Source organism: Aethina tumida, chromosome 1 (assembly GCF_024364675.1).
Source record: "Aethina tumida isolate Nest 87 chromosome 1, icAetTumi1.1, whole genome shotgun sequence".
In the NCBI taxonomy this organism is placed as follows: domain Eukaryota; kingdom Metazoa; phylum Arthropoda; class Insecta; order Coleoptera; family Nitidulidae; genus Aethina; species Aethina tumida.
The window spans coordinates 49,810,243-49,830,818 of NC_065435.1; the positions used below are offsets into that span (position 1 = coordinate 49,810,243).

The following is a 20,576-nucleotide window of genomic DNA, read 5'->3' on the forward strand; positions in this document are numbered from 1 at the left end:
AGCTACTGCCATCTGTTGCAAAAGAGTAACACTTAAATTTAATTTGAAAGAATACTGTTTTATTATTCCACTTTCTAATAGATGACACTACTTATATAAAATGTAAAATATTTATTAATATATAACAATCAATTATATAATTAATTAGGAAAAGGAAAAAGTAGAACATACTGAGAATGGGTGTATGCAAACAATAATATTTTAAAATTATAACAATTTTTTTAAATTTACATATTTTACTACTTTATAAACATTTTAAAAAAATAAAATTTACTCCAATTAATTTATTTATAATGGTATATATTAACTACTTAATTAAGAAATTTGTTTTTCCTTGTTTTCTTTTTAATTATTTTAATTAATTTTGCATTTTATTATTATTAATATTATTTTACATATTTTTAAATTAAAATCAATTATATATTCCATTAAAATTAAAAGAATTTTTAATATTTCTGCAAATAACTTTTTAACTATTTTCGTTTACTATCAGAAAATTCAGAAAAATTTTGTATATAATATTACATATTTTATGATTGTATAAATTATTTAAAAATTTCAAATTTAGTAAATTTAATTCAATTATAAAATATATTACATAAAAAAAAATTTTTAATTTTTAATTTTGTTACTTGTGCTTGTGTTTTTATAATTATTATTATTTGGATTAACAAAAATTATAAAAAAAATATTTTACTATTTTTATTAGTATTTCCACAATATTTTTATATAAAATAAAAAAATTAACACAAAATTTTCGTATTTTCTTTTGGAAATATATATTTTACAGTTAATTCATTTTTAATGAATAAATAAAAAAATATTTCTTTATTATTTTTTAATTAAATCACGTAAGCAATTTATTATTATATTTATTTTATAATTTTTTAGAATGAAGAAGAATAATTATCAATATTTCCACAATATTTTTATGTAAAATAAAAAAAATATAACAAAATTTTCATATTTTCTATTAAAAACATAAATAAAAAATTAGTACTTCAATATTTTTTAATTAAATCACTTAAGCAATTTATTATTATATTTATTTTATACTTTTTTAGAATGAAGAAGAATAATTATTATCAATATTTTCAAAATATTTTTATATAAAATAAAAAAATTATAACAAAATTTTCGTATTTTCTATTGGAAATATATATTTTATTTTATAAACCGCTTCTAAAATTTCAAATTAATTCGAGCTAATTCAATTATAATGGCATATATAAAAAACTTAAATACATTATTTTTTAATTAACATTATTTTTTGATTATTTAATTTATTATTATAATTATTTATAATTTTTTAAACTGAAGAATAACTACTATAAATTCAAGAATTTTTAGTATTCCTGCAAATAATTTCATACATATTTTTTTATCTATTTTTACTTGTGTGTTCCCAAATTATAAATATACCCACGGATAATATGCATGGAGCCCTCCATCATTCAAACCGTGAACGGTTTAAATTCACCTGCAGGGACTGCTCTCCTGCTGACCGCCATAAGTCCTTACCTGCTCGCCAGAGGGCGGCGACTGCGACCGTCGAAATCTATACTTTAACACATGCCTCCTGCAAATCTCAACCTCTACATAGTACTAACGCGCATGGTGCGCATTCAAGAAGCAGGACTGTATCTCGGGGACGGTAGAAAATTTTACGCGCTCCGCCAGTGTACACTTGTCGCGTTGAAAAATGTGATAAGATAAGGTGTGACATGTAACGTATACAATAGTGCACTTCAAATGCGGCCGCAAAAAAATTGAGTTTTGTGATAATACAGCTGTTTTGTGAAATTGGGGTTCAATTTGTGATATTTAACCGGGAAAATGACAACATTGGAACTGTACTCGAAGGTAACGATGGTTTTCTTGACGTAGGGCAGAAATGTTTTCGAATTAATCCGGGACCACGGAGGGGAATTTATTATCGATTCGTTTTTGTGTTGTCAATTAATTTTTTTTTTAAATTACAGCACAAATTTATTGAAATTTATTAATTCTGCTGATATTACAAGAAAAAGTCTGTATTTTTTTATTTGTTTTTTACTTGAAAATATTCGGAGCGTTCATTTGATTGGTGAATTAATGGTGCGGGGATTTAAACTGCGACCGTGGTCCCTTTGTTGTACTTGCAGTTTGTGTAAACGAATAATTCATTATTTTTATCTGTACCGACATAACAACATTTGACTCACTAGATTAAAACAATGTTCTGGTAAATTGCCAAATTTATATCGATTCTAATCCTGGTTAATCGTCACTATCTAATCACATTACCCAGCATTGTTAACATAGGTTGTTAATATCAACAAAAGACTTTCACACAATTCGTTAGAATATTTTTGACTTCTTAGACGATACATAATTTATGTAAAACCACAATCTAATCAAGCAAGCTTAAAATATGTAAAATTGGGAATATTTTAAAAACATATAATATATGTAACCTATTGATGAATTATGCAGGATTTAATGGAAATTGTATGGAGAAATTCGAAATGTTTTTTTATTAACCTTAAGAAAGTTAAACGAACTTCATGTTTATTTAAAAACCGTTCAAACAAATTGATCACACAAAAATTGTTGTACGCACATCCTTGAACTATAATTAGTCAAAAGAGCAATAGAGTTTATTAAAATAAAACCATTTTGGGCAAAACAATAACCAGTGCGAGTGATTGTTTTATTCCACACAAAACTGCATTGTGTGGATTTTCAAATTTTACAAAGTCTATTTTATGACACTCTTACAATTTTTCTAATTATACCGATATAGAGTAACACGCTTTCACTCATATTATCCCCCAGAACAATAACCGTTTAATACAATATGTTTATCAAAACCATGGGAAAACATCCATACATGAATTAATATTGTTTGTCAGGAATCGTAGAAATTCACCATTGAAACGATTGCAACTTTTAATTATTCGGCAAATTTCTCTGGTGCACTGCACAATTTACGTCCCCAGGTTCAATGGAACATTCATACAGTTTTATCAAAATTGTCCTAGTTCCGTGGAAAACGTCGATATTCACTCTCATATGTAAAACAACGTGCTCTTGCAGGCTTCCACGCAGTAAAATGCTGCGACAACCACCATAAATAATTAACCGCGAAATATCAACAAAATTGTTTGTTTAAAATATGTTTAATTAGTCGAACGGTAAACATATTTTGAGTTTGCACTAGAACAATAACAGCATTGAACTGTAACCAGTGTGATTTATCTTTGGGTCTATGATCCAGTCTTAAGGGGTCAAGGCAAATTAAAACTATTTAATTACGTCCTATTTTTTAATAATATTAATATTTTTTACATACCACGTTTCAAACTGGAGTCGGTTTTTTTAATCAAACGTTCATATTTTTGTTATTCTCACATATTTATCCTTAATACAACATGCCTAATTAATTAGAGCCTTCATGCATTAAGGAACATAAAATTGTTTCAGTTGTTAGACCTTATACGGTACGACTTATAATTTCCACACCGGCTAAATGTTTAATTGACAGGTATTTACTTGTTATCTTATTTATGTACATCCGTGATTTACAGCTAAAAACATCTAATTTATCGTTCACGTTTCATTGATTGCGATATTTGCAGATATTTCGATAAAAAAATAATGAAATTAAAAAAATAATATCTACATTTGGGTATACTTAAATAAGGGAAATTAAAACCGCAATTACGATAGCAAATTAATACAAATATACATAATTATACTATTTTTGTTTTTTAGCATAATCTATGAACTTTCTCATTAAACATAGAGGTACCGCTGCGTTTCCGTACTTAGGCACTGGCATTATGCAAATTCATGCTTTTAATATATAAAATATTATTCCTACTTTTATAGTACAAATAACTGGCTTTTAAAGTATTATTACAGATTACTGGAATAAATAATTATAGACATTTATCAACAAAACGTAAATTACTGTTACTAGAAACGTTACATTTTGACATTGTCATTTTTATTATTTTATTGTATACACAAAATCTAATACAATGAGTCATTTTAATTATTATTATCATTATGGCAACTATAACGAATGCTGGAAAATAGTTTAATTATTTTAAATACCCACGTAAAATCCAAGGTAAGAAGAAAACCAACTTTTAATTGAAACGGATTTTCATAAATGTGTAGGCGCCATAAATATACGCCCATTCATATTTTTGCATTAACCAGAACACGCATATTATACTAAAAAATAAACGAGTAAATTCATGTCCGAAATGTTGGTTTGAAATTACCTCTAGATATATTTTCACTCGTTACGGCAAATTATATTTTATGCTTTTTCAAATATAGTAAATAAAAGTAAATATTTGATCATTTACTTAAGATAATGGTGTGATAAAGATATGATTCATACAAGTTTTATTACATATAAATAATAATTAAAAATAAAGAAATTAATGTAATTGCAGATAATGTATTATCGATGTCAATTATTATTTAATGGATGAATATGTGAATATCACAATATCACAATATACCTTTCCATCAAAAAATAGTTGACAATGGCCATATTGTACCGGACATTTTGACATACAGTGGTGGCCATTATTATAGCAAAATTTTAAAATGTTGAATATATTAGCCATCACTATAAACCTATTTATATTCTTATTCCCTAAAATGTTACATATATTTTTTTAACTGAGTTGATCATTTTAAAAGGAATTTTTAATATTTAAATCTGTGTTACTTAATTTATAACATTGATACTGTTTGACTTTGTATTTGGGATCGTTTGTTGAATGTTGAAATACATTTATGAAGAGCACTATTTCTTCAATGTATGGAAGCAAATTGTTTAGTATATCTCTGAACATAAATCAGAGTATTTTTCTTGTAGGTATGAGTTCAAACAAATCCCATCCATTAATCATGTTCTCACAGTCCTTGAACTAATTTCAGCAAGTTCCATTTCCTCCAGGTTGGCTTTAATTTTAGTTGACGATAAGATTGGATTATTTTTTGGTATTATTGATTGATTTTCCTTAAAGTTCTTCGAACACAGACAATTTTTTTCTTAGCTATCACGTGGCCAGTTTTTCTAAATTTTTTAATACTACGGGAAACGATTGACTTATTTAACCGTAAACTATTAACCATATCTTCGTGTTTCTCTCGGTCTTGGTAACTCTGAATTATAATTTTTCTTACAGTTTCACTTTGACCAATATTATAATAAGCAAAAAACCGGTAGTAAATAATCGATTTAAAGTCATAGACAGTAATGAAAGACCATAACGTAAATAGTTGTTTTAATTTTGTTATTTGAATATAAAAATGCACAATTTTTCAAAGAATTTTTTTAATGAAAAATAAACATTCTGGTACTGTTATCCAATTCAAGTAGCTCATATTTTTAATACATTTTAGTAAGTTGTAATCATTATAGAATCACGGCCCCACCTATTTTTAGTCATAAAAAATCGAAAAATTAAGCTATCAACAATTATATCTTCGGCACATTAAAGAGTATGTTTTGATCGAGTAAAAAAATTAATATTACTTAGAGAAAAATTAATTTTAAATTTAAAAAAATGCCGATTTTGACGGTTTTTGTTTGAAATTTGTATGAAAAAAAAATTTTATACCATATACATACACACATTATACATTTTTTCAAAAAGTTCATATTTACAAAAAAAAAATCAGTCAATTGAAAGATCAAAATTTCTAAGAGAAAAATTAATTTCACGTCAATAAAGTGATTTTTCAATTTTTTATGAATTTTTATGTAAATTTTGTAATTTTTATTAAATTTAATAAAAAAATGTTTATATTTTTTTCATGATTTCACATGTTGAAATTTTGATTGAAAAAAAATCAAATTGAAAAATTTTATTGACAATTTTTTTTCTATTTCTTGTTTTTTTTTTTGAAAAACATCCTTTTAGATGAACTTTTCGAAAAAAGGGCCTATAGTATAAAAAAATTTGTTCATAAAAATTTCAAGCATAAACCGTAGAAATCAGAATTTTTTCAAATTTAAAATTAATTTTTCTTTAGGAAATCTTTTTTTTACTTGATCAAAATATATTTTATAATGCGCCGAAGAGAAGAATATTAAAAAAAATATATGAAGTTGTTTTTTCAATTTTTTATAGCTAAAAATAGGTCGCGATTCAAAACAATTACCATCTAAATTTTATATACATATTTTTAGATTATTTTATTTTAATCTAAAATATGAATCATCAGTTGATTCCATCAATAAATAATATAATAATAACAACATACTTCATTGACATCTAACTAATAAGATTACTTGAGGCCAGGATGATCAAAAGTGAATACAAACTTCAGAAAGTGTTCACCAATTTTACCTTATGCAATTGTATTATTGCAACAGGCGACATGATATAATAAATCAGAAACAATTACAACCACATACACAGGTAAATCACAAAAGAATTGCAAACTAATAAACATCCATTCGTTTAAAGGCCGTACGCACGTTCTCTAAACCATGTGGCTGCTCCGTTCAATGAAATTTCATTCTAAAAAGTGAACGTGCACCACTAAATGTCAACTAGTCAAACTAATGCCTTTTTAACTATCCGACCTCTTGTAAATTATATCCAGTGAACACTTTTTAACTGGTTCGTTTTCGTTGTTGTGTGTGTTTTTTTTTGTGTGTGAGAGGTACCGGTTTTAGAAATGAAAGGTTAGTGATCCAAGAAACGTCGGATTAACAACGATTAATTTTAATAGAAACACACCGTTCCTTAAAATCGCACAAACGTGACTTGGGAATCGGATGATTTAATGGAGAAACTGCATTGATATTATGCTTGAATTATTTCATCGACGGCAACAACGTTAATGCAGTTCTCCAATTTTTTGCTCAGATAAATATTTGGTCTGAGATTCATGCGGTCCATTATCGATCACAATTTTATTGCAGCATCATCCGCAACAATCAATCTTCCACAAACAGTTTTCCAATAATTGCTTCCAATTATGAGAATACGATCAAGTTTAACTAGTCCAATGTTATGGTAAAAAAGCGAAATAAATCCTTGAGTGCAGCAACTCCAAAATCGTGATCATTTAACGGCCACTATCTGAACATTCTATTTTAATAAAGTTCCTATTAATGTAATAATTATAATGATAGGTGCAAGATATTGTTGCTGCATTGTGAGAGAAGATTATACACCGAATAAATGTTAACAATAACGTTGACGAAACTAAACAGAGAGTAACAGTGAAAGTTCATTGAAATAAGACCAGTTTTTCAGACCTTTTGAATGTGATCTGTTGAATAACCACTGTGGGTATTTGTTGCCTCTATCGTTTGTTATAAAATATATGCAGAAATGTCACTTCCGCGTCCGTGTTTATAGATGCTGTTGATAGAACGAAATTATGGGTTACAGTATCTCATTTGCTACTTCTGATGGCCTATTATTTATATATTATTTGAAGAAGTACTATTACTTCCCCTGATAATAAAACTACTTCATTTAAAAATAACATAATGTTTATGGAATTTATTATTCATAACAGTGACCTACAAAAAGATTTACATTTAAATATTAAAATCACAATAGGCTATTAAATGAGTATTAATAAAACCGACTAATCAATTCTAAATTTATCCAATTCGAAAACATATACATAAAAATTAACACACACTTCTTGTATTTTGTGGACTCACACCCATCCAATAACCACTTCAAAATAGCATCGTTTCGGTTAATTTAATTATAATGCCGAGATAGGAACCCGTCGGAAATTCCCCGACTTAAAAATTTGAACGAATCTTAAAATTTAACCGACAACTCGCACGTCCATGTAGAACCGTTATGTCCTAAATGGTGTCGCAAACGAAGACTCATACAAATTACCTTTTCAGTTTGTTAACGAAACATAATTTTGTAGTCGTCATTGTTCGTGGAATAATTTAAGTATTTAATTTCCTGTAACTGTAGCACATTTCATCTGTTCCATCTTTATATCAGTTTTATTATAATAGAGAGAATATTATTCCCGCATGTTGGACTGTTTACTATACGTTCAGAGTGCACTTAAATCGTGTGTGACGAAAATTTTATGGAATCCAAGATAACTATCGTCGTAAAAAATATATAAAACATGACCAACGTCAGTGAATGGGCGACAGAACGATGCCAAATTATATTCTTATTGTAAATGCAGAAAATTATACTTTAAAAGAAGCTTTTAATATTTCCCAAGTGTATAAGAGCTTGTGCATGAAATTTTAAATACGTTTCAGGTTCAAGGATTGCTACATTTCTTTTACTTTGGCAAAGGTCACGGCGAACAGAATATGTTACTGTAGCAAACGCTTTAAAAAAAGCCACCGGTATAGAATCTATAACGTATACAGTTATCGGAATTACATTTTATAAATTTAAATAATCAGAACGTATATCGCCCATTATCTTGTGATCTGGTATGTAACTTTTGTACTGTATTCAGTGATGTGATAAATCTCGAATAGTGGAAGACTGATAAATGAAATAATGCACTATTGGAAGGTAGTTATAGGAAATGAGTGTGTTAGATATTTGTATAATTAAAATAAATTGAATTAATTGCATACATAATGGGTTAAAGTATAGAAAGTAAACGATTAAACGTAAGCAACCATAAATATTTATATAATTTAGTATCATTAAAGAAAAAATACATCCAACCGTTAAATATATATTAATATCACTTCGTCCCTTATTATTAAAAAATATTTATAATCAGGCAAAGTTTTTAGCCACAAATGTAAAAAAATAAACAAAATTATGTATTTAAATGGCATTGTTAAAACAATAACATATTACATTTTATATACTTTCACAGGCTTATATATAAACAAGTATTTCATTTACGTCCTTTCTTAAACGGCCATACCGACATATCTGCATCTTTCGTGCATTTTGAACCAGTTTATTCTTATTAATAAAATGTGGGTCATTTGTAAAACGTGTTATTATAATTTTGTTGAATTTTTGGTGTGCCAATCGTGGCTACTAAGACTTCAATGATTCGTAACGTATATAATTCCACCGACTGTCCTTTTGTGGTCAAAGATATGCGACACCTACATATTTCCTGTATATGATATAAATTATCTCACACAAAAAAGCGAAATATTTAATTACTTTTAGGAAAAACCGCATCCAATTTATTAATACACAAGGAAATACTTAGCGGTCGCAATGGTGTAAATATAAATATTTCCTTCATTAATTCGCTTTCACCATTATTTTAAATTATATGCGCAATCTGCTAAAATTCGTAGTGTAAAAATATATTTCCCATAATTATTTTAATGAGTTATTTTAGTTTTGTCGAAATATTGTGAGAAAGTTATAATTTTCTAGGAAGTCACATCCACAATTAAAATGTTGATTTTTCAATTTTTTTCCTCTGAAAAAAATACAGCCCTACAAATTTACATTTTATCATTTTTTTTTATATTTCCATAACCTTTTGTCCAATCGTGTTTAAACTAGGTATGTGTTGTCCTAAAATACATTTCAATTCAATGTAATAAACTATATCGATACTAACAGTTTATTACATTCTCCTCTTTTTCTCACCCTATTTTCTACGCCACACAATATTTTTTAAAACTAGTTTCTTATATTTTTTACATAATTTAGAAATGAGAGGTACTGATTAATTTTGATTAACACAGCCATTTTTAAAATATTTCTGTTCTAATATTTGAAGAAAATTAAAATAAACATGTTTCCGTAACTTTTAGTCCAATCATGTTTAAATTAAGTATGTGTTATCCTAAAATACCTGACTGCAATTCAATGTAATAAACTTTATCCAGTAATACAGGAGCGTAGATTCTGGAGGATTCTCCTCTCTTTCTCACTCTACTTTGTACGCCACTCAAAATTTGAAAACTATGAAGGTTTTTATATTTTTTACATAATTTAGAAATAATATAAGCTCTTGATTAATTTTAATTACGACATTCATTTTTGAGACATTCCAGATTATGTTTGAATAAAATTAAAATAAAAAAATCGACTGTGTTAATCAAAATTAATCCAGAGCAACCATTTTTTCTAAATTCTGTAAGAAATATGAAAAACTTAATAGTTTTCAAAAATACTCAGTGGCGAGGAAAATAGGGCGAGAAAAAGAGGAGCACCCCCCAAAATCTACGCTACTGTGTCATTATGGAAATCGAATCGATATCGAATTGAAGGTAAATATTTTAGGATAATACATACCAAATTTAAACACGAGAGGACCAAAGGTTACGAAAATATGAGTTAAAAACAATTCTTAAAATTTAAATTTGAAGGACTGTATTTTCTTCAGTACAAAACTTCAGAAAAAATAATATTTAAGTTTTCTTCAGTATTTAACATGTTCTAACTGCTTTGCTTAGGAAGCAAAGTAATATTTTTTAAAATTAATAGATAATACAAAATATCAACACTAATAAATAAAGTGGTCGAAATGGGTGATGATATTGGATAAATTAAAGCAAGTACAAAATCTAACGAGAATTATATCATGCAGTCATTCCAACTTGCCAATACGATTATTTATGGGGTCTCGATTGGATATTGGGTAATCAAATTAGCTTTCAACCCGTAGACTTTATTAACTTCATGACCTTTCTGTTTCGTTCGGCCGTTCTCTTTCTGAAACCGTGTTTACATAAACGCCCAATCAAAACCTATTCAACGCATCGATTTGATTCGAAAATTAATCGAATTTACAAACAAACTTCAAAGCAACTAATTTTCAGGGTGCGAAAGTATGGATCCCGCATCCGGAAAAAGTATGGGAGGGTGCCGAACTGACAGAGGACTACAAACCAAACAAGAAAACGATCGACGTGGTGACCGAGGACAATGAATCGAAAACGTTGGCCGTCAAATCGGAGGAGAACCTGCCGTTCCTGAGGAATCCGCAAATTCTGATTGGCGAAAATGATCTCACTACTCTCTCCTATCTGCACGAACCTGCCGTACTCTACAACTTACAAGTCAGGTTCTGTCAGAATAAATATATTTACACGTACTGTGGAATCGTACTGGTGGCGATTAATCCCTACGATGAATTACCCATTTATGGTAAGATTATTTTGTGTGTGAACTGCGAAAGAGGTTTGTCCTTAGATGCGACTTATGAATGTCTGAAGTTGAAGTCATTAGAGCAGTTAATTAGATTAGTTTGCCCGGCACGGCAAGAAATCGATTGCAATTAATTGGCATAATTAACTGTTTAACTAGTCACTTTCGTTTTTAAAATTCGATAACGATCAAAATATTTATTTAATTTAATTGAGTTGCACAATAATTTCAATTTGCCGGTTCAAAACCCGTTCACGGTGAATTCAGTTTTATTACATTCTTATTAAAGTGGGTAATTCCTAGTTTATTATTCATCATAAAATATTTAATATTGAGGAACAAAAGCATCAATCATTAGTTGCCGGTTAAATCTGATTTGTTTCTATTGGAACCCATCGTATAAGTCAAAAACCAATTATAGAATAACTTATCCATTTCACTGGTACTTACATACCATTCCCATAAGCATTCACGGTCCATCAGCGGCAATACTGACCCCGAAACAGTCAATTCTCCAACCGACCCATAAACCGGTTTGCTTTATTTCAGACATCGACACGATACAGACGTACAGAGGCCAAGCGATGGGCGACCTGGACCCGCACATCTTTGCCGTCGCAGAAGAGGCCTATACGAAGCTGGAGCGCGAACAGCGTGACCAGAGCATCATCGTCTCGGGCGAGAGTGGTGCCGGCAAAACGGTCTCTGCCAAGTATGCGATGCGGTACTTCGCCACCGTTGGCGGCAATGCCACCGAGACTCAAATCGAGAAGAAGGTGCTGGCCAGCAGTCCCATCATGGAAGTAGGTATCTATTGGGACAGAAGAAGAAATGATGAATCTTCTGTACACAAATCGACGACAGGAACTGCTTACAAATGACATATTTACTGTTTTAAAATAAATTAAAATGCATATACAATTAGGAATACGACATTTATTGAAAAAATATAACTACTGGAAAAGTTCAAAGGAAATATTAAAAAAGTACTACAATCCTAGAAATTATAAGCAACATTAATCAAAGAAAAAGAAATTTTATGAACAAAACCTAAGCTTATTAATTTAATTTTAACAATTATATATCTAAAAAATTGGTTTATAAACTGGTACCCCAAAAATAGTTATTATGGTAACGAACTTACAGAAAATTAAGCGACCTATTTCACTTTCAGGCAATTGGAAACGCCAAAACTACAAGAAACGACAACAGTTCCAGATTCGGTAAATTTATCGAACTGCAATTCAGCAAGCAGTACCACATAATCGGAGCATCCATGCGGACGTATCTCCTTGAGAAATCTCGAGTTGTTTTCCAAGCGCCAGATGAGAGGAACTACCACATATTCTATCAACTTTGCGCGGCAAGGAAAAAACTACCACACCTCAAATTAGGTAGGTGAGATGTTATGTTTGCTGAACAGAGGAAACACGATTTGTTTTTTCAGATCACCAAGACAATTTCACATATTTAAACCAGGGCAGAAGTCCGGATGTGGCGGGTGTGAATGATTTGGAGGCTTTCGAAGAAACAGTTAACGCGCTCAATTTACTAGGTTTTTCGGAAACGGAACAGAACGATATGTTTAGAATTTTGGCAGCTATTCTACATCTAGGAAATATTCGATTCGCCGAGTGCGTCATCAAGACTGAGAATCAACAGGATCAGGAAGGATGTGGCATTTCTGTAAGTTTTGTAGCGAAATCAACGATTGGAAAATCACATCAATTTATTATTATTTAAGTTCCTATAATTAGAAACACAATTATCTTGATAGGGTTTCAGTAATTATATCGTTGTAATGAATCGACTCTCTTGTCTTTATAAAAACATATCAATTACAGGCCAGCAAAGCTGAATGACTTTAATTTAAACTAACAGAAATATGAAGGATAATTTTTAAATTTAACATTTGATTTTAGCCCAAAGACGTTCACATGAACTTATTGGCATTTCTGCTGGACGTTGACGAGAATGACTTGAAACAATGGCTGTGTACGAGGAAAATTGTCTCTATGAGGGACGTGATTCTAAAACCCATGTCAGTCGAAGATGCCAATATGTCAAGGGACGCATTGGCAAAGCATATCTATGCTGAATTATTCAATTGGATTGTACTGGTTATAAATAAAGCTTTAGAGTCGACAGGAAACCGTCACAAATTCATTGGTACGTATTATTGACACTTGAACCAACATTTGCTTATTTTGACTAATTTAAATATTCAGGCGTTTTGGATATCTACGGTTTTGAAACCTTCGAGACGAACTCGTTCGAGCAATTTTGTATAAATTATGCAAACGAGAAGCTGCAGCAACAATTTAACATGCACGTATTCAAACTCGAACAAGAAGAATACATAAAGGAAGGAATCGAATGGAAAATGATTGAGTTTTATGACAATCAGCCTTGTATAGATCTCATCGAAACCAAATTGGGAATACTAGATCTACTCGATGAGGAATGCAGAGTAAGTTCATACATAAAAATTCCAATCTATCACATTGTTATCTAATACTTTTCTTGTAGATGCCCAGAGGTTCCGACGCAAGTTGGACAGAAAAATTGTACAATAAATGCATAAAATACTCCCACTTTTCGAAGGGCCGTTTCGGTCAGTCTTCCTTCGTAATAAACCACTTCGCCGACAAAGTCCAGTATGAGAGCAACGGCTTCTTAGAGAAAAACAGGGACACCGTAATTGAAGAACAGATTTCCGTCATTAAAGCAAGCAAAAATAATCTAGTCAAACGTCTGTTCGCTAGCAATGAACACAAACTCGCAGCCCCCAATGCTAAAGTGAAAATTATACCGGCAAAGCAATTACCAGGTGCTCAAAAGTCACACAAGAAAACGGTGGGATCGCAGTTCAGAGATTCACTAAACATGCTCATGGCAACTTTAAATGCAACTACACCACATTACGTCAGATGTATCAAGCCTAATGATTCGAAAACGCCTTTCGAGTACAACCCGAAAAGAGCCGTTCAACAATTGAGAGCCTGTGGTGTTCTGGAAACAATACGACTCTCATCGGCAGGCTTTCCTAGCAGATGGACTTACATCGATTTCTTCTATCGTTATCGAGTGCTGTGCAAATTCAACGACATCAACAGGACTAACATGCAGAAAACGTGTGAAACCATTCTGAACAAATACATAAAGAACACGGATATGTACCAATTTGGCAAGACAAAGATCTTCTTCAGGGCCGGTCAGGTCGCCTACCTGGAGAAATTAAGATCCGATAAGCTCAAGCAGTGCTGCATTATGATGCAGAAGACAGTTAGAGCATTCATCTGGCGCAAGAAGTTCTTGAGAATTAAAAATTGTGCACTGAATATTCAGAGATATGGAAGGGGGCTTTTGGCCAGAAGGTAAACAAGAGATTGAAAACTCGTTTTCGGAACTAAATTTTTTTATTTTTTTTTAGGCTTGCTCAAGATATTAGACGAGAACGTGCTGCTAAGAAGATACAACGGTATGTGCGAGGTTGGGTAAAGAGAGTACAATACCAGAGGCTGAAACAATGCGTTATTGGAATACAGTCTCGTGCAAGGGGATATTTAGCCCGGCGTGAATTCCTAAAAGTTAAATACAACGCAAAAGTACATATTTATGGGTATATTAAGTATACTATGAAACTAACGTACCTCTTTTCTAGGCAATCATTATACAAAAGCATGTTAGAGGCTGGTTATCAAGAAGAACAGTGCTTAAAAGGAAACGACAAATTATTATTTGTCAAGCTGCTATCCGAAGATTTTTGGCCAAGAGACAATATAAACGCCTACGTATTGAAGCGAGGTCAATTGAACACGTCAAGAAACTTAATAAGGGATTAGAGAACAAAATCATAAGCCTACAGCAGAAGATTGACGAAGTTAATAAGCAAAATAATGAAATGAAATCGTACCAACAGGAAGTAAAGGAGTTAAAGTAAGTTAAATGGTTATTTTCTATTTAGTTTCACTCACCATCTGATTTGCAGGAACAAATTAGTAACATTCAAAGCTCTAGAAATAGAAATAAAAAATCTCAACAATCTTTTAATAGAAAAGAACAAGAAAATCGAGAAAATAGAATTAGACCTGAAAAACGAACGAGACGAAAAAATGGATCTTCTCAACGAACATCAAAAATTCAAGGAAGAAACTATGAAACAAAGCGAGCTGTATGCGGAAGAAACTCTCAAACTGCGTAAAGAATTGGAGAACATCAATGAAATAGTTAAGGTAAACCAGAAGGGTGCAGAAGAAAACCTGAAAACTCGTTTAGAAGAGGAGAAAATTTTGATTATGAACGAACAAGATAACGACAAACAAAACTATCAGAAACTCTTACAAGAATACCATAATTTGGAACAACATTGCGAAGAACTGGAAAAACAAATTCAAAATCAAAACAACCACATATCGCACAGGCGTAACATCAGTGATATAAGCAGCATTTCTATGGTAGATGAAGCACTTCTAAATTCCGATCTTCCGGAAGATCATGGATATGGCTCAGTTCGCTCAACGTCTAGTTCTCATAATAGAGAGAAACTTGAAAATATTGACTGGAAGGTTGATGGTGAGTTAAATTAATTTAGAAGATGTTTTAATATTTATTTTTTACTATTAGCTGCAGGTGCAACAAGTGAATCTCAAACTCCCAGCACGACTAGCAGCAACGATACGAAACAAGATCCGGATAGTAAAGTGGACGTGGGTCTGGTATTGAAGCTGCAACACAAGTTATCAGCAATGGAACGGGAAAAAATGAGAATGCAGAAACGTCTAGACGAACTAGACATGTCACCCAGAGTCGAACGGGCAGAAAATGCGGCTAACGATGCTGTCAGAATTTCGGAATTAGAATTGACCAATTCGAACTTGAAATCTCAATTGATGGAGTTGAGAAGCAGCATCAGTGATGGTACGGAGAAGTCGAAGTTGCAAGAACAGATGGTGCAGATGCAGGCTGAACTGGACAGGAGAGGTGAAGAGGTGGTGCAATTGAAGAGTGTTTTGGCCAACCAAACCAATAATATGAAGTCTCTAGTTAACTCAAATACAAGACTAGGTAGGTGTCACATATCGTGTTCTTTGATCTACGGTATTTCAATATATTATAATATTTATTTATCATTTTTAAATGGTCTCCTTTCGCAAATGGAATTTCAGAACCAAAGAAGAAGGCTTCAGGCAAGTGTTTGTGACTACAACATGCATGTCACTTGCATGAATCGTGTGTTGATTATTTTTTTTTATGTTTTTTTACTATTATTATTATTTTGCATGACATGTTTTGTTTTCATTTTTTTGTGATTAAAAACTATAATGGTGAATTATTAAAGAAACCATTAGTAATATATGTTGTCGTAAATAATACTGATTCCGTTTTAGGTGAGTATATCAACGAAGATGGAGAGTTGGCTCTAGCTTATGAAACTCAAAAAACTATTAACAAACAACTGGAGCTGGAACTTCAGGATGAGAAAGCGAAATACAAAGCGCACGAGCGTGAATATAAATTTGAAATTGAAAAGTTGAAGGAGGACAACGAGCGTCAACAACGAATTCTCTCTGCCAATTTGACTTCCAAAGACCAGTCTCAGAATGAGATCTACATGCAGCACGAAATCGCAAGACTGACTGCCGAGAATTTGGATTTGCACGATACAAAGGATACGTTGTCTAAGAGTGTGCAAAAGTTAAAGAAACAACTGAAGCAACTTATGAAGAAATTAAAGGAAACTGGTTTCGATGTGGATAGCACTATTACCGTGGAAAATGACAATAATAATAAGATCGTACCTAAGCACAACAGGCCATTACCTAGCATCAAAAAGAAAGATAGAGAATATCTAGGAATGTTCTCATACCCGGAGGGCCAAGAAAATATTATTATGAAACATCTTGTTATAGGTAAATATGTTTTATGTATAAGAAGTATTTTAATTACATCTGACTATTCTCGTAGATCTTAAACCCCGGACCGCTGTGGCCCTGTTACCTGGATTGCCAGCTTACATAGTGTTTATGTGCATCAGACACACGGACTACGTTAATGATGACGAAAAAGTTAAGGCAATTCTATCAGCATTCACAAATTCAGTTAAAAAGGTTGTAAGAAAAAATCAAGAAAATTTCGAATTGTTAGCTCTGTGGCTGTCGAATACACTTCGATTGGTCCATAACATGAAGCAATACAGCGGAGATAAAGCATTCCAAGAAAAGAACACAGTGAAACAAAACGAACAGTGTTTGAGAAACTTCGATCTGTCTGAGTACAGACAAGTAATGTCAGATATTGCTGTCTGGATTTATCAAGGCCTTATCAAAACATTCGAAGGTAAAATTCAAACCCTCATTGTACCAGCCATTCTAGAACACGAAGAAATAGCCGGTATTAGCGGGAATAAACCGAGTGGATTTAGAACAAGGCAAAATTCAACCACAAGCCCTGTAGGTAATCAAAAACCTACTACCGCATTATTACAAGAACTGACGAACCATCACAAAATACTGTCATTTTATGGAGTGGATCAAGAAGTTATATCACAAATATTCAAGCAAATCTTCTATTTCCTGTGTTCATCGAGTTTGAACAATCTCCTTTTGCGCAAAGAACTTTGTCATTGGTCTAAAGGACTTCAGATTCGTCACAATCTTTCACACTTCGAAATGTGGACCAGAGAGAAATCTTTGGACGTAAGTTAATTGTTTGTAATTATTCATATATAAAACTACATCGACTTGATGTACATTTCAGGAGACATCGATTCAAGCAACCCTCCAGCCTATAATTCAGGCCGCCCACCTATTACAAGCAAGAAAATATGAAGAAGACGTCGCCAGTGTTTGCGAAATGTGCAGTGCACTAACGCCATTACAGATTTGCAAGATATTAAATCTGTACACACCAGTCGACGAATTCGAACAACGGGTACCAGTGTCATTTATTAAGAAGGTTCAAGCTAAATTACAGGAAAGGCCTCAAAGTCAAGAGCAGCAGGTATGCATTCTATTTATGTATTTACCAGTGAAAAAATACAATGATTATTTAAACATTGACTTAAATGTGACGCTTCATATTTTTGCGTTAAAAGGACTTAAATTGGAATTTAAATGAAAACATAGTTTCTTGGGAAATTTCGATCTTATGTAAAACGTTCTTTTAGGTGATCTTAATAAATATGCTTCCTGGTTATCCTATTATAAGATCAAACAATATACAAGGTACTCAAATTATGCCAGGACAACCCACACTTATACGTGGCAATGTGAGTCAAATCAAATGTGAACTGTCGATGTCACTGAGTGTTCCCTATATAGAAAAATAATATTAAAAAAAGGAATATTTATTTTATTCATTAGATGATCAATATTTTTTTCTATAGAAAACACAAATAGTGGCATAATCTGTGTAAATTTATTCAGCAAATATTCTAAATTTAAGTCCAATATTTCTCACTCAAAATGTTAAAGATAAAAATGTATTTTGGGATTTGTATTTACGTATTATTTTTATTTTTTCAGACTCTACTTATGGACGTCAAATTTAGGTACCCTGTAAGATTTCCATTCAACCCCTCAGTGATATGTTTAGAAGAAATAGAAGTCCCTGACACACTAAAACTGCCGATGCTAGAAAAGATATAATTGGACTTCTATAATCTTAATAATCAGTCGTTTTTGCCTTACAAGATGCAAAAAAGTCGTGTAATGCACAAAAGACTAACAGATATGGTAGTTAGTGATTTACGCTTTAAACAAATTATATATTTCAGAGACAAGAATTATATATATATTAAAGATATGTATTTATATATAGATTTGGAATTTTAGATAATTCATTTATTGACTAGCTTCTTGTTGGAGATACCAGCCACTATGTAGTTGTTGATTACAAATAGGCCGCAAGATTTTCTAATAAATACCACTAAAGTATATTCACATAACATTATTTTATTTTAAATCCTACAATAAATTGTGAATGTACTAAAAACAATGTTAGGACCATATTGGAGATAAATGAACATTATACGAATTTGAAGTTGAGCAATTAATATAAATATTCAATATAGTTCGAACTCTGATAAAACATATATTTCCAAATGCCTTATCTGCAACAATACTATGACACGCGGTCCCAATTGTGAAAACATTTCTAATACAAAAATCATACTCTTCTATTTTTTTTTTATTGTGATTTATATAGTTGTGTACCTTTCCTTAGGTTATCTATAATAATTATTTTAACAATTTCTAGGTATATTTGTGCCATGTTAAGTATTAAAATTGTTCCAAATATAAGTTTTAGTATTACATATTTTTAATTAAAAAAATCATCAATCATTTTGAGGATGTCTCAAAAAACTTAGCTGTGAGATAGCAGAAATATGTATAATGATAGCAATAGATAGAGATGGAATTATTCGTATATTTTGTAATTATATTTAGGGTGAAAATATCTGATCAAAATTAATTTGAACGGTTCTGGAAACTAAATCGTGACAAATATGATACCTACACATTTTGGTCATATATATTAAGCCTAATGTTGTTTACTAGAACATATCTTTTAGTACAATATTTTTTAAGTGCTTTAACTAAAGTCTATTTATTTGTAAATATACATAGCTACTATTTATTGTTATATCATAAAATTAACCAATTTTAATGATCTACATGTATAGTTTAAGTTGTATATTGAAATTACTGGGTTAAAGTTACCTTTATTGAAGATTAGCTTGAAATGTTGGCATTTTAAATAAAGAATTATACAAATGTTATTTAAATGATATTTTATTGTCAGTTATGAAACATATTCATCTATGTATATATTGTGGATTATAGACTGTAAATAATAAAATCATAATAAAAAATTGCAAATGTTTATTTTTGTTTCCTTTTCTTCCACTATTTAAATAGTATTTACTACAAAAAGACCTTTTTATCAAAGCGCATTATTCTGCTATTTTTGTATTCTCTGACTCTGTTTAATATTTGGGCTGTGTTACATAGTGTGATGGTCAGAGTGTTAACTAGAGTATGTTCAGATGGTAAAAAATTCATCCATCGTCCTCCTAATAAAAGTTTAGATCCCAGATACGTCAGAAAAACTTTGGAACACGATGGAAGAAAAGTTTTGGTTTGGGGTTGCGTTCCTTGGCATGGTATAGGATCTTCACAAAAAAATATCAGTAAAATAGACCGTTTTATCTATATAGACATAATAAGAGATGTAATGCAACCATTTGCCAACGATAATTTACCAAGGATAAATTGATTAAAAGAGTCCGGATCTAAATACATTTGAAAACTTGAAGAACGGCATATAATATCGATTAAAATATCAAAATTGTGGTTATTAATAATTAATATTAGAGTCGTGAAATTTAATTTTAAAGGACCATTTTCAATATTTCAATAAATCTTTATCTCACTGTTTACATGTAGTTATAACGAACCAAATATT

General features: G+C 30.9%; 1 protein-coding gene across 2 annotated transcripts; it reads left to right on the plus strand.

Moving 5' to 3' along the window:
- The first annotated feature begins 1,590 nt into the window (after positions 1–1,590).
- LOC109595926 (unconventional myosin-Va) lies at positions 1,591–19,994 on the plus strand. 2 transcript variants are annotated; one of them, XM_049968261.1, is made up of 17 exons: positions 4,055–4,117; positions 10,781–11,108; positions 11,658–11,911; positions 12,283–12,502; positions 12,556–12,794; positions 13,031–13,277; positions 13,337–13,578; positions 13,638–14,485; positions 14,542–14,716; positions 14,773–15,047; positions 15,100–15,683; positions 15,735–16,175; positions 16,277–16,297; positions 16,499–17,020; positions 17,076–17,806; positions 17,868–18,110; positions 18,635–19,994. In XM_049968261.1, the coding sequence occupies exons 1-17, from the start codon at positions 4,070–4,072 to the stop codon at positions 18,755–18,757; spliced, it is 5,541 nt and encodes a 1,846-aa protein (XP_049824218.1). In that variant the 5' UTR covers positions 4,055–4,069; the 3' UTR covers positions 18,758–19,994. The 2 variants fall into 2 exon arrangements, with proteins under 2 accessions (XP_049824224.1, XP_049824218.1); XM_049968267.1 differs by lacking the exons at positions 4,055–4,117; positions 16,277–16,297 and adding an exon at positions 1,591–1,863.
- Positions 19,995–20,576: the final 582 nt, after the last annotated feature.

What these genes read in the sequence shown, in the direction of transcription:
- LOC109595926 (XM_049968261.1), top strand. Translation starts at nt 4,070, where the DNA reads ATGCTGGAAAATAGTTTAATTATTTTAAATACCCACGTAAAATCCAAG. An exon ending in AAACCGTCACAAATTCATTG is followed by an intron (nt 13,278 to 13,336) that starts GTACGTATTATT and finishes TTAAATATTCAG; the next exon opens with GCGTTTTGGATATCTACGGT. An exon ending in TAACTCAAATACAAGACTAG is followed by an intron (nt 16,176 to 16,276) that starts GTAGGTGTCACA and finishes ATGGAATTTCAG; the next exon opens with AACCAAAGAAGAAGGCTTCA.